The sequence below is a fragment of the Lonchura striata genome, chromosome 10 (genome assembly GCF_050655825.1).
Source record: "Lonchura striata isolate lonStrDom1 chromosome 10, ASM5065582v1, whole genome shotgun sequence".
Taxonomy (NCBI): domain Eukaryota; kingdom Metazoa; phylum Chordata; class Aves; order Passeriformes; family Estrildidae; genus Lonchura; species Lonchura striata.
In genome coordinates, this window is record NC_140712.1 from 24,911,321 (window position 1) to 24,923,572 (window position 12,252).

General features: G+C 68.9%; 3 protein-coding genes across 3 annotated transcripts; 1 reads left to right on the forward strand and 2 right to left on the reverse strand.

Annotated features, from left to right (window-relative positions):
- Nucleotides 1-520: 520 nt before the first annotated feature.
- TMED3 (transmembrane p24 trafficking protein 3) lies at nucleotides 521-3,245 on the forward strand. The gene is made up of 3 exons (XM_021541800.3): nucleotides 521-851; nucleotides 1,470-1,718; nucleotides 2,168-3,245. The coding sequence occupies exons 1-3, from the start codon at nucleotides 699-701 to the stop codon at nucleotides 2,402-2,404; spliced, it is 639 nt and encodes a 212-aa protein (XP_021397475.2). The 5' UTR covers nucleotides 521-698; the 3' UTR covers nucleotides 2,405-3,245.
- Nucleotides 3,246-4,078: 833 nt separating this feature from the next.
- LOC110476685 (gonadotropin-releasing hormone II receptor) lies at nucleotides 4,079-6,652 on the reverse strand. The gene is made up of 4 exons (XM_085589100.1): nucleotides 6,234-6,652; nucleotides 5,259-5,809; nucleotides 4,756-4,960; nucleotides 4,079-4,615 (listed from the first exon to the last, which is right to left on the reverse strand). The coding sequence occupies exons 1-4, from the start codon at nucleotides 6,574-6,576 to the stop codon at nucleotides 4,179-4,181; spliced, it is 1,536 nt and encodes a 511-aa protein (XP_085445226.1). The 5' UTR covers nucleotides 6,577-6,652; the 3' UTR covers nucleotides 4,079-4,178.
- Nucleotides 6,653-7,453: 801 nt separating this feature from the next.
- Nucleotides 7,454-9,243, reverse strand: LOC110476686 (uncharacterized). Its single transcript, XM_085589098.1, has 2 exons — nucleotides 8,080-9,243; nucleotides 7,454-7,689 (listed from the first exon to the last, which is right to left on the reverse strand). The coding sequence occupies exons 1-2, from the start codon at nucleotides 9,097-9,099 to the stop codon at nucleotides 7,627-7,629; spliced, it is 1,083 nt and encodes a 360-aa protein (XP_085445224.1). The 5' UTR covers nucleotides 9,100-9,243; the 3' UTR covers nucleotides 7,454-7,626.
- Between the last annotated feature and the right edge of the window lie 3,009 nt (nucleotides 9,244-12,252).

The window sequence follows — 12,252 nt, forward strand, 5'->3', positions numbered from 1 at the left end:
ACGGGCTGACCCCAGGGCTTCATCCCGCCGGGAAAGTCGCAGGCACCACGGCAGGGCCAAGACCCCGTGGGGCCGCAGCCCCACGGCTCAGCCCACGCACGCCGGGCCGCGGGCCGGCCGTGTGCCGCGGCTGCCGGCAGATCCACGAATGCGTTTGTTCACGAGCCTGCGTGTGCGCAGGGGGGCAGGGGCAGGGGTGGGTGACACCGTGCTCCTGCGGAGACTTCTGCACTGGTTTCGCACTGCATTAATAAAGCGCTCAGCTTTGGACGGAGGCTGATCTCGCGTGGGGCGGACACCAGCCGCCCGGCCAGGGCGCCCCGGGAGCGCCGAGGGGGCGGCCGGGGCTCCCGGAGCGCTCGGCCCGGAGATGCCGGGGGGCTCCCAGGGTGCCGGGGTCGGCGGGACGTTCCCGGGATCCCCGCGGGTGCCCGCCCCGGAGCCGGAGGCGCCGCCCGCGCCCCGCCCCGCCCCGCCCCGCCCCGCCCCGCTCGCAGCGGAAGCGCCACGTCAGGGGGGCGGTGCGGGGGCGGTGCGGGGCCGGTGCGGGTCGCGATACCGGGCTCGGTGCGGGTCCCGGCGCGGATCGTGGTGCCGGGCTCGGTGCGGGTCGCGATACCGGGCTCGGTGCCGGGCTCGGTGCGGGTCCCGGGCCCGGCTCGGTGCGGGTCTCGGGGCCGGGTGCGGTGCGGGTCGCGATGCCGGGCGCGGTGCGGACCCTGTGCCTGGCCGCGCTGCTGGGCGCGCTGGGAGCCGGCGGCACGGAGCTGACGCTGGAGCTGCCCGACAGCGCCCAGCGCTGCTTCCACCAGGAGCTGGAGAGCGGCGTCAAGTTCACCCTGGACTATCAGGTACTGCCCTGCCTGTACCTTCCTGCAGATGCTCCGTGCCTGCACCCCCTGCCCAAAACCCTGCCGGGGCCCCCTCCGCCCCTGCCCCGGTTGTGCCCCATCCCTGTGCCCCTGCCCATGTCGTGCCCGTGTGCCTGCCTGTGTTGCGATGCCCGTGCCCCCTTGCCCGCACCCCTGCCCACGTGTGTGCTGCTGCCTCTGCCCATGCCACCTGCCTGTGCCTCTCCCCACACTCCCATTCTGCGCCCTGCAGAGCCCCAGGCAGGGCTGCAGTTCCACCCCAGCTCCCTCCATGCTGCACTAGGAGTTGTTCCCAACCCCAGCCTGTGCCCATCAGGGCCTGAGAGCCAGGCCTGGGATGTGGCCACATCAGTCGTGGACAGCCCTGACCTGGGTCATGAGGGCTGTCCCTGTCTCCAGACACCCCACTTGAGCCATGGGCACTCCACCTGAGTTGCTGGCACTGTGGTGCACAACTTCCCCAGGGCTCCCCTGGCCTGGGCCCCATCCCATGGGCATGATGCCCACTGGCCTCTCATATAGCTGTGGGGCTGGGCAGGGGACCCTTGCCACGTTGCTTGGAGTGTACCACCATTGGAGATGTATCTCCGTCTGCAGGTGATCAGCGGAGGGCACTACGATGTGGACTGCTACGTGGAGGACCCCAATGGCAAGACCATCTACCAGGAGACCAAGAAGCAGTACGACAGCTTCTCGCACCACACCGAGGTCAAGGGTGTCTACACCTTCTGCTTCAGCAACGAGTTCTCCACCTTCTCCCACAAAATTGTCTACTTCGACTTCCAGGTGGGCGACGAGCCGCCCATCCTGCCCGACATGAACAACCGCGTCACTGCCCTGACACAGGTGGGTCCCGGCAGGGAGGGAGGGAGGAAGGGCCCTGTCACAGCCCCAAGTAGCCTTGCGGGATGGCAGTTGGGGACTTGTCCCCGTCCTCCTCCACTGGATGCAGAAGTGCCAACCGCCAACCAACAGCCCCACCACACACCACATCCTCTGCCTGGGTCGGGGGGGCTGTGCTGGCTCTGGGCTCCCCTCTCTGCAGCAACCCGTGCCCATCCCACATGAGGGAATTGCATCAGCCATTCTGTCCCTTGGTGTGAGCTCTGGGCTGGGCACCCTCGTGGGCCTCTCAGCTCTGTCCCAGTGGGGAACCCCCTGGATGGGTTCTGGCAGGAAACCTACGGTGCAGACACTGCTCTTGAGTCCTGCTCTTGAGTGTTCTGGCACGGGCCTGGGCTCCCTCAGCTGTGCCATGTCAGAAGTGACAGGGCGCTCTCGTCCTTGTCCCCCAGCTGGAATCGGCCTGTGTCACCATCCACGAGATGCTGAAGGCGGTGATCGACTCCCAGACCCACTACCGGCTGCGGGAGGCGCAGGACCGGAGCCGAGCTGAGGAGCTCAACGGGCGCGTCTCGTACTGGTCAGTGGGGGAAACCCTCATCCTCTTCGTGGTCAGCATCGGGCAGGTGATGCTGCTCAAGAGCTTCTTCACCGAGAAGAGACCCGGCAGCGGCGGAGCCGGCACCTAGAGCTGCTGTGTCTGTGCCTGATGCAGCAGGCAGGGCTGTGCTGTGCCTCTCACCTGTGCCGAGGGCGGGCGGGGGGTGGGAGCAGGGGTGACACTGCTGAGCTGGGTGACACAGCCACCCAGGCACAGGCGTCCCCCGGCATCACCTCCCACCCTCCATCGCCCGGCCTGCCCTGTCCCTCGCCTGGCCACGCTGTCCCCGTTCTCTGGCCGCACTGGACGCGGGTGGGACCAGCCCTGGGGCAAACGGTGACTGTGATGTGAGCGCCATGGTCCCCGCCCCTGCCCCTGGAGCCCTGTGCAGCCACCGAGGGCAGGGGCAGCGCTGGCCCGCCTGGCACCCCCAGTGCCCTCAGCCCAAGGAGAGCTGCCCGTGGGCTGGGGGTCTCTGTGCACCCCAGCTGTCCTGCGGCGGGCAGGGTGCTCCCAGCAGCAGGGCAGCAGCAGCAGCAGCATCCAGCAAGGGAAGGCTTTTTGCTGCGTGCTCCTCTGCCTCTACCAGTTCCTCCCCTCGCAGTAGTTCTCAGGCTGGCAGCAGGTGGTGTGCCCGTACCAGGTGGTGTTTTATACTCACAGTCCGTGCCTGAGACTCAGCCCCCTCACACGTTCCCCCCACCCCGTGGACACGTGCCAAGGAAGCCCCATCCCTGCCCCAGAAGCACAGAGGACCTGCACACACCTGGGACTGCAGCCCCTCATCCCCTGGAGCCCCCACAAGACCCCTGGAGCAAATGGTGTGCTGGCCTTCCAGCCCTCAAGCAGGTGTGAGATCATTTTTCAGTGCTGAAGCAACTCTACATGACTTTTCCTTTGCCACTCTCAAATAAATTCCTGCAAGCATGGCTGGCACTGCTGTTGCTGGGCACAGTTTCTGCCTGCCCTCCTGCCTGCACCAGCTGGGCTTGCTCCTGGGCAGGAGCAGGTACTGGAGCCAGAGCCCCACGGCAGGAGCAGCAGCCCTGCCGTGCCCCAGCCCTGTGAGGCCACCCTGGCACTGGGTTGTGGTGGGGTCCCCCTGTGCCATGGGGACTGAGCCCGGGGAGCCCAGCGTCCCTGCGCAGCATGGGGGGACCCCGGGCAGAGCCCAGCTCTGGGGTCCTTCCCGAGGCTGGGGGATGCCAGGGCAGCTCTGCTGGGCTGTCCCTCGCTCTGGCAATACTGGTGGTGCTGGGGGAGTGAGGCAGCCACAGCCCCCACCCAGCTCTGCGGGCCCCAGCAGCCGCGCTGGCTCTGCCAGCAGCGCTGGCCTTGGGCAGCTGCTGCAGGCGGCAGAGGTGGCCCCGTGAGCCTCCCGACAGCCTTGGGCAGGGGCCAGGAGCTCCCGTTTGGAGCACAGCCGACAGCAGCAGCACCCTGGGACTGCCACCAGCCTGGCAGGGATCAGCCCTACGCCCACTGCCACACAGCCCTGTGGGGATGAACAGGGAGGGAAGCACCAGCCCTGGCCAGGCTGGGATGGCCTTGAACCGGCACCCACCTGGGGACTCTTGAGCCACCCACGGTGGGGACAGGGGCAGCTGGGACCCCCGCCGTGCTGGCTCTGGGGATACCAGCTGGGGGACACGGGAGGGACAAGAGGTGGCCTAGGACACTTTATTCCTGTTCAGGACACAGAGAAGGGAGAGGGGACGGGGGCACCCCACCAGCCCCAAGCCCGCAGAGGCATTTTGGGGTGCAGGAAGAGGTCAGCAGTGCCTCCATCCCCTGGACCTGTGCTGACCCGGCCATCCTGCTGCCAGACCCCCTGCCCTGAGCACCCAGCGGTCGTGCTGGTCTCACAGGGAGCTGCTGTGACAGGAGGGGTCCCTGGCAGCCCCTCGGGACCTCCGCACGCCCTGGGCTCCCCGCTGGGGCGGCAGGGAGGAGGCCGAGCAGCGGAAGGAGCCGGTGGCTGGGGAGGGGGGCTGGGCCAGGGGGCCGTGCCTGCACGGGCACCCCCAGCGCCCCCGGAGGGGGATGGTGAAGAGCCCGTAGGTGATGGGGTCCAGGCACGCGTTGAAGAGGCCAAAGATGAAGAGAATGTGGGTGAGGGCCGGTGAGATCCTCTTCTCCACGGCGCGGGGACAGAACCAGTGCCAGAGCCCCAGCAGGTAGTAGGGAGTCCAGCAGAGGATGAAGGAGGAGACGATGACCAGGCTCATCCGCAGCATCCGCAGCCGGGCCCGGGGGATGTTGTTCCTGGAGCACCGCAGCGACGCGTCCTGCGAGGAGACTGGAGGGGCACGGCCTGTGAGGGGAAGTGGGGCTGGGACGGGACCCCACGCCCTGGGGCAAAGCTGGGGGGTCCCTGCAGAGCTCCAGACAGGACTTCCCCTGGCCGTGGGGCTGTGTCCCGTGGGGCCTGGCACTCACAGAGGCCCGAGCCCATGCGGCGGGAGATCTCCAGCAGAATGCGGGCGTAGCAGCAGACCATGATGAGCAGAGGCAGCAGGAAGAGGCAGGCGAAGCCCACCATGTTGTAGAGGGTCTCGTGCCAGGCCCGGGGAAAGCTGCCGCGTGTGGTGCACTGGGTGAAGTTGTGCGGGGGGCGCAGGGTGATGGTGTGGAACAGGAACAGCTGCACACAAGAGAGGTGGGATGGGGGTGGTGGGGCTCTGCGCCTCCCGAGCCAGGGAGGGCACTGGGGGCCAAAGCAGGGACCCCCAGAGCCGCAGGGACAGAGCCAGCCTGGCAGGTGGGACCTGTCACCATCCCTGCACTGGCTCTGCTCCGCACTGGCAGCGGCCTGGGGGCACCCCCGGCAGCGGCAGAGCTGGGTGAGGGGGTCACCGACACAGCCTCTCTATTGCCAGCTCCCCGTGCCCACCCTGCAGGTCGCCGGGCGGGGTGGGGTCTGTCCCCAGCCCGGTGGGTACCTGCGGCACGGCCAGCCCCGCGCTCAGCACCCAGGCCACGTGCAGCATGGCGCGGTTGCGGGCACGGGCGCGGGCGATGGCCAGCGGGCGCAGGATGGCGGCCTGCCGGTCCAGGCTGATGACCACGGTGACGAAGGCGGAGGCGTACATGGCCAGCAGGCGCAGGTACATGAGCAGGCGGCAGGCCAGGTCGCCCGCCCGCCACTGCAGCGTGATGTTCCAGACGGCGTCCAGCGGCATCACCGCCACGGTGACCAGCAGGTCGGCGGCGGCCAGGTGCCGCAGCAGCAGGCGGATGTGCGGGCGCCGGCCGCTGCCCCGGCCGCCCACCGCCCGCAGCACCGCCAGGTTGCAGCAGGCCGAGAGGGCGAAGAGGGCGAAGGTGACGGCCACGCGCACCTGGGCGGCCGGGGAGAAGGTGGGCAGCCGCAGGGGCTCCTCGCCCTTCTCCTCGGCGGGGCTCCAGGCGCAGCCCCACTCGGGGGGCGTCACGCCGGGGGGCTCCGCGCTGCTGTTTCCCACTGCAGGGCCTGGGTCTGGATGGCCCCTACCTGCCACAACAGGGAGAGGGGCAGTGGCAGCCCTGAGGCGGGGGCTCTGCGTGGGGCAGGCCACGCTCAGCACGGTGGGTCCTGTCCCCTAGAGCCCCCTGCCCAGGGCCACGGTGCTGACAGTGTGTTTCTGAGCTCGCTTCCCTGTGCTCCATCCCTGCCCGCTCACTGCACCCTGCTGCTACCCCAGAGCCTCCAGCAGCCCCAAGAGCCCCTCCATGCCCCCAGAGCTATAGGGTCCCTGGCACCAAGCAGGGCAGAGGAAGACAATGGCAGCTGGCCCCAGCATGCCACCCCCCTCAGGCCATTACTGCTGTGCCCCTCTCCCTGCCCAGAGTACCCCTCACCATCTTCCCGGGATGGTGACCCCACCCAGCCCAACAACGGCGCCTGGAGGAGCAGACGCCCCGTTCCCCCGCCTCACCTGTGTCCAGGGTGTCCTGCCCGGCATTCCCCAGCCAGGCCATGGCAGGGCCGATGCTCACACAGTGCCGAGGCTCTGTGCTGAGGGCTCCTGCATCTGCTCGGGGGCACGAGGGGCAGGGGCAGCGGGGCAGGTACCGGGGCAGGTCCTGCAGAGAGGCAGCACCTGCTGCTGCAGCTGCAGCCGCTGTGCCGTGGGCGCCCTTGGCAGCTCTGAATGGTCCTTGACGTAGCCAGCAGCTCGGAACAGCACGGTCCTTCCCCTGCCACCCACAGCACATGGACACACACGTAAGCGTGCGTGTGCTCACATGCAGGAATGGACGCTGGGATGTGCCCCACATCTGTGGGAGGCAGCCCCCCAGCACAGGGGCGCTGCCCGTGCCCCCCAGGTCTGGCAGTGCTGCTGCCAGGGCCAGGTATCAGACACACGGGGGCTCCTGGCATTGAGGTGCAGCATTTGGGGGCCCAGAGACCCACAGGTCTCTCCTGCCTCCCTGCGGCTGCCCGCTGCTCCCCCAGACTGTGGTCAGCCCCATGGCAGTGTCCCCGTGGCTGGAGGACGTGCCCAGGTCCCTTCAGCCCTGGCTGGAGAGCGGGGGCTGCAGGCCAGGGGGCTGCTTTACACCTCAAAGGCTTGTCTCCCGTTCTGTCACGCCCCTCCTCCGCCCCAGCAGAGGATATTAACCTCATTAGAGAGTCCTTTCACACTCCATGGGGTTCATTAACCTCCCGCCCTTCACCCCAGACCCCAGAGCTGGGAGGATACTCCCCTGACACATTAGCACATGGCTGCCAGGTCCCAACACCCTCCTGCTAATGGGGACCCCAGACTTCAGGGAGCCACCAAGGGGGCTGGGGGCACAGGGTCCCCATCACCAGCTCCTGGCAGGATCTCCAGCCTGTGGGCTCGGGCCCATGCCCACACGGAGCTGGACTCCAAATCCGCCCATCTCACTCTGCACTGGGAGCTCCCAGGGGCCCAGAACTGCCAGGTGGGAAGGGTGGATCTGGAGGCTGCTGGGGAGCCTCAGCCCTTCCTGGCCGGGAATCAGGCCCCAGGGCCAGGGGAGCGTCTCTCTTGACACTGCCCTGGGTTGCTCTCCCAGCTGGTGCCTGGCTCCCCCAGAGCCCCCAGCCCAGCAGCCCAGCGAGGAGACCCCAGGCATGCCAAGCCCCGTTCCGTGCCCAGCTCCTGGGACAGCCACACAGACACTCAGAGAGGGCACAAGGGTTTATTCACATCCAGCTCAGAGCAGCACGGCTCCCGGCACGGCCAGCACGGCTCCAGGCTCCCACGGGCAGCTTGTTCCTGCAGCTGTCCCGAGGGCCGCTGTGTCCCCGGGCTGCTGGGGTCCAGACGGGCATCGTGGGTGCTCCAGGCATCACCCGGGTCAGTGCCGGGCCGGTGCAGGGAACAGAGCCTCCAGCAGCGAGAGCAGGTCTGCAGAGAGATCCTGGGGAGCAGACAGGGAGAGGGTGAGCGGCCAGCCAGAGCTGCAGGCAGGGCTGGGGGCATGGGAGTGACAGCCCACCCATGGAAAGGCTCCTGGGCAGGGACAAGCAGGACAACGGGCTCCACTCTGTCCCCACTAATGGGATCCCCACAAACATGAGGGAGGGAAGCAGCAGGAAAGATGGAACCGGCTGGGGGCTCCACCTTAGCCACTCCCCAGAGCAGGGTTCACCTCTGCATTGCCTGCCCCAGACATGGCTGTTGTTACCCCAAAACCAGTTCCTGTGCTGCCCCACACCAAGAGGACTCTGAGGCCACCCCGAGGGGGGGCTGATCCCTGCCCCACGCCAGCCCCATGCTGAGAGTCACCCCAATCCCCCCCAGCACGTACCTGGGTGACTGTCCCTGTGCCCACGAACTCTGACAGCACCAGGCCCATGTCCAGGACATCACCAGGGAGCTCCGGGGGGGGCCCAGCCCCTGCAGAATGGGGAGGGGTCAGCCAGGGGGACGCAGTGGTGGTGACAGCCTTGTTCAGCTCTGAGGAGGTCCCCACTGCAGGCATGTAGGGGGCTGGCCCCCAGGTCTCCGTCTGGATGTTGGAAACGCCAAGAACCTCTGGAGGGGTCCCGGTTGCAGGGATGTAGGAGGGAGACCCCCAGGTCTCCATTCCGATGTTCAGACCCCCAAGCGCATCTGGGAGGGTCCCTGCAGCAGGGGTGTAGGGGGGGGATCCCCAGGTCTCTAACCCCATCTCCGGACCGCCAAGCACCTCTGGGGCAGTGCCCGCCGCGGCAGGGCTGCAGAGGGGCGAGCCCCAGGCCGCCGTCCCCACGCCGGGAGCCCCGTGCAGCTCCGGGGGGATCCCCGCCGTGGGAGGCGACCCCCAGCCCGCAGCGCCGGGCGGCGAAGCGGCGCGGGGCTGCGAGTCCCGGCAGCAGCCCAGGCCCCGCGGGCAGAGGGGACAGTGCCGGGGGGCCGGCGGCCCGCGGCCGAGCCCCAGCAGGGCGGAGAGGTGGGCGATGTAGCGGGTGGCGAGGCGCAGGGTCTCGATCTTGGTGAGGGTCTGGCCGGCGGGCGCCAGCGCGGGCGGCAGGTAGTGCCGCAGCCGCAGCAGGGCCTGCGCCAGCCGCCGCATCCGCAGCTTCTCCCGCTCGCTGGCGCTCTGCCGCGGGACCCCCGCCGCCCCGCCGCCCCGCAGCCCCTTCCTGCCCCGGGCCCGGGGGGCGGCGTGCCCGCGGCAGGGCCCCCGCGCCGCGGCGGGCGACGCGAGCCCGCAGGAGTCGGGCGATGCGGCGGGGGAGCTGCTGCTGTAGCCCAGCGGGTCCGGGGGAGCGCCGGGGCTCGGGGCGCGGAGGTCGGCCCGGTCCCGCGGCGGGGCGGCGGCGGGCAGCGTGCGGCCGTGGGCCATGGCGGAGCGGCGGCGGGAGCGCTGTGCCGGGCGCCGCCGCCGCCCCGGCTTTATGCCGGCCGGAGGTGCGAAGAGGCACCTTGGCGGCTGCAGCACTTCAAAGGCCGGGGGTCCGGGGGGGCCCGGGCCGCGGCTGTGAACGCGGGGTGACGAATTTCACCCCAGAGGTGTGAAGCCGCTCGGTGCTGCCCCTCGCCCCCGCGCGGGGCGGGGGCCGGGGCTGGGACCCACCCGGGAGCTGCAGCGGGGGCTGCAGCGCGCTCTGCACTGGGGGTGCCCCGGGGTGCCCCGGGGGTGTTGTGGGGCTCTGATGGGGCCCCAGTGCGGTTTGCAGTGGGTCTGCGGTGGCGCGTCCCTGCGGATCCCCGTGCAGCATCACCCGGACAGGAGCTGCCTCTGTGGCTCTGTGGGACACCCCCCGCCCGGTTTGGGGGTGCCGGTCTCCCACCGTCCCCTGACGGAGCCCGCGGGGCTGGCGGAGGCAGGGGAGCCCCCACGGGCAGCCGGAGTGGAGGGCCGGGGCCGGGGCCGGGGCTGGGAGGAGCCCTCCCGCCGCGTTCCCAGGCCCGCAGGTGTCGGGGCCGGCGGGTGTGAAGGTTTCCCGGGAAACAGCCCCGCCGAGGCACGGAAAATCCATCAGGGAGCAAGGGGACACGGGCACGGCACGGCACGGGCCCCCAGAGCTGGTGTGCGCAGCCTGGCCTGGGGGCACCCGGGGGGCACAGGACCCCCGAAGTGGGTGTGCACAGCCCGCTGGTACTGCGGGGCGCAGGACCCCCCGAGCGGGGTGTGCGGACCCCTGGGAGCGTGAGGGGCACAGGATCCCCACAAAGCTGGGGGCACAGCTGACGGGAAGCAGCCGGGGACAGGGACCCCCAAACCTTGTGCGCACGTCTGAGCAGTGCCCAGCACTGACCCAACCCACCCGAGGCCACCAGTGCCAGCCCCGTTCCAGCAGCCAGCCCAGTCTGGGGCGCAGGGCTGTCTGAGGGGAGATCTGCACCCCACGGCCCGGGCCAGGCACGGCCCCTTCCCGCTGCCGGCCCCCTCCTGGCTCGCATTAGCTGATGAGCTCCCGGGTAATGAGTTCTGCACCCGCCGCAGCCGCTTCCCACCTCCCTGTTTGGACAAGTGCTGCACTGCGGCTGGGCCGGGGCAGCACTGGCCGCGGGGTCAGAGCCCCCGCAGGGTTGGGAAAATCTTTAATTCTAACAAAGAGTGTGTAAATCTTGTGAATTCCTTTAGCTTCAGCCAGAACTGCTTTGTCCTGTATTCATGTGTGCAAGTGGTTATCTTGGCCTTAAAGACTGTGAGCCTGACCAACACTGGTAAGATCTATCTTGGCTAGACGACAGAGCCGGGATGAATTCAAAGAGAAGAAATTTTTTGATAATTTGAGGAATGGGGTGTTCCCCAAACAAGCACCAGAGACCCTCAAAGACCCGTATTCATATGTAAATAAGCTCCAAAAAGGGATATAAATATGCAAAGGAATTTGCGGGACTGTTTAGCATACATTTATCAGTTTTGGGAAATGTAATTAATAACTTACAAAGATTTAAGCTAGTCTCTTAGCCAGCTGTGGTATAGGTAATAGGAGATGTCCTCTGCACATCCAGCACTGACATAAAGCTACTTTCTAATACTGAAATTACAGTGTTAAAGGGTTTGACTCCCAGCTTTTGGAGACAGCAGGACACCCTGCAGCCCCTCACCCCGGGAAGCAGGGTGGACTCCCCCATCCCTTCGGCCCCTACCAGTGGAGCAGGGCACGGGGCCATGAGGCAGCACAGCCAGGCACAGGACAGAGCTCAGTCAGTGCCCGGCTCCGTGCCCAGCTCAGTGCCCAGCTCAGGCTGTGCCCCCCGGGAGCCCCCAGCCCTCCTGCCCTGCAGGGACCTCCCAGGACTCGTCCCTGCCCACGGGGGACCCGCGATCCCAGACCAGAGGCCTGTGTGGTTCCTGGGGCCACGCTTGTCCCTCTGTCCGGGATGGGCACCGCTCGCAGGGACGCTGCCTGGGGCTGTGTCTGCTGCGGGAGTCAGCGCTGTGGCAAACAGCCCCCTCGCCCCCTGCCCTCCCTCAGCCCATCTGCACGGGGCACCCCCTGCCCCGGCACCCTCAGGACCTTGGCACCCAGCACGATGCACCCCAGTGCCCCGGGACCCCAACCCGCAGCAGCACAGGGACCCCCAGACGGAGCCGGGGCACAGCCTGGTGGGTCCCCAGATGCCTCAGCTTGTCTGCAGCCGTCCGGGGCTGCCTCCCTTCGGCCTGCGGGGACAGGAGCGGCACGGCCAGTGCCGGGATGCCCCAGGGAAGGGAGCCCCGGCCCCAGCTGGGCACCTGCACGCCGCGCAGCCCTGTCCCGGGCAGAGCTCACACAGCGCCCCGGGGCCGGGCGGAGCGCAGGGGGCTGCGGGCACTGCCGGGTGCCAGGCTGCGGCCCTGGCATTGGAAGGTCAAGTCCCGGCTGTGCGGGGAGCTGCGGTGCGGGGCGAGCCGGTACGGGCTGCGGGGCTGGCGGCACGTTAGCATCTCTCACGGCCGTGTGAATGGGTCCCCACACACTTCCCAGCGCCGGCAGGGCCAATTAAGGAGCGAAGGAGTCAGATCTGACACCTCTGCAAATGGGCCCGGCATTCCCAGGCTCCTGCCGCCCGCCCGGAGCGGGGCGAGGCTGGGGGAGCTCGATACCTCCAGGAGGGCGCAGAGGCATCGCCCCGCGCCCCCGGCCCGAATAAAGCCGGGGTTACCCCCGGACGCTCGCGGAACAGTCCCCACCCAGGGCCAGACTCAACACGGCAGCCCAGCTCCTTCGGCAGAGCCCCGCGTGCCCCCGGGCAGGAAGGGGTGCGGGGCAGGGGGTCCTTGCGGCACTACCTGCCCTCACCGAGACCGAGACCCTGCGCCTCGCCACCCGCTACACCGCCCACCTCTCCGCCTGCTGGGGCTCGGCCGCGGGCCGCCGGCCCCCCGGCACTGTCCCCTCTGGGGCCCGGGGTGCTGCCAGGACTCGGAGCCCCGCGGGGGTCGCCTCCCATGGCGGGGATCCCCCCGGAGCTGCACGGGGTTCCCGGCGTGGGGACGGGGGCCTGGGGTCACCCCTCTGCAGCCCCACTGCGGCAGGCACTGCCCCAGAGGCGCTTGGGG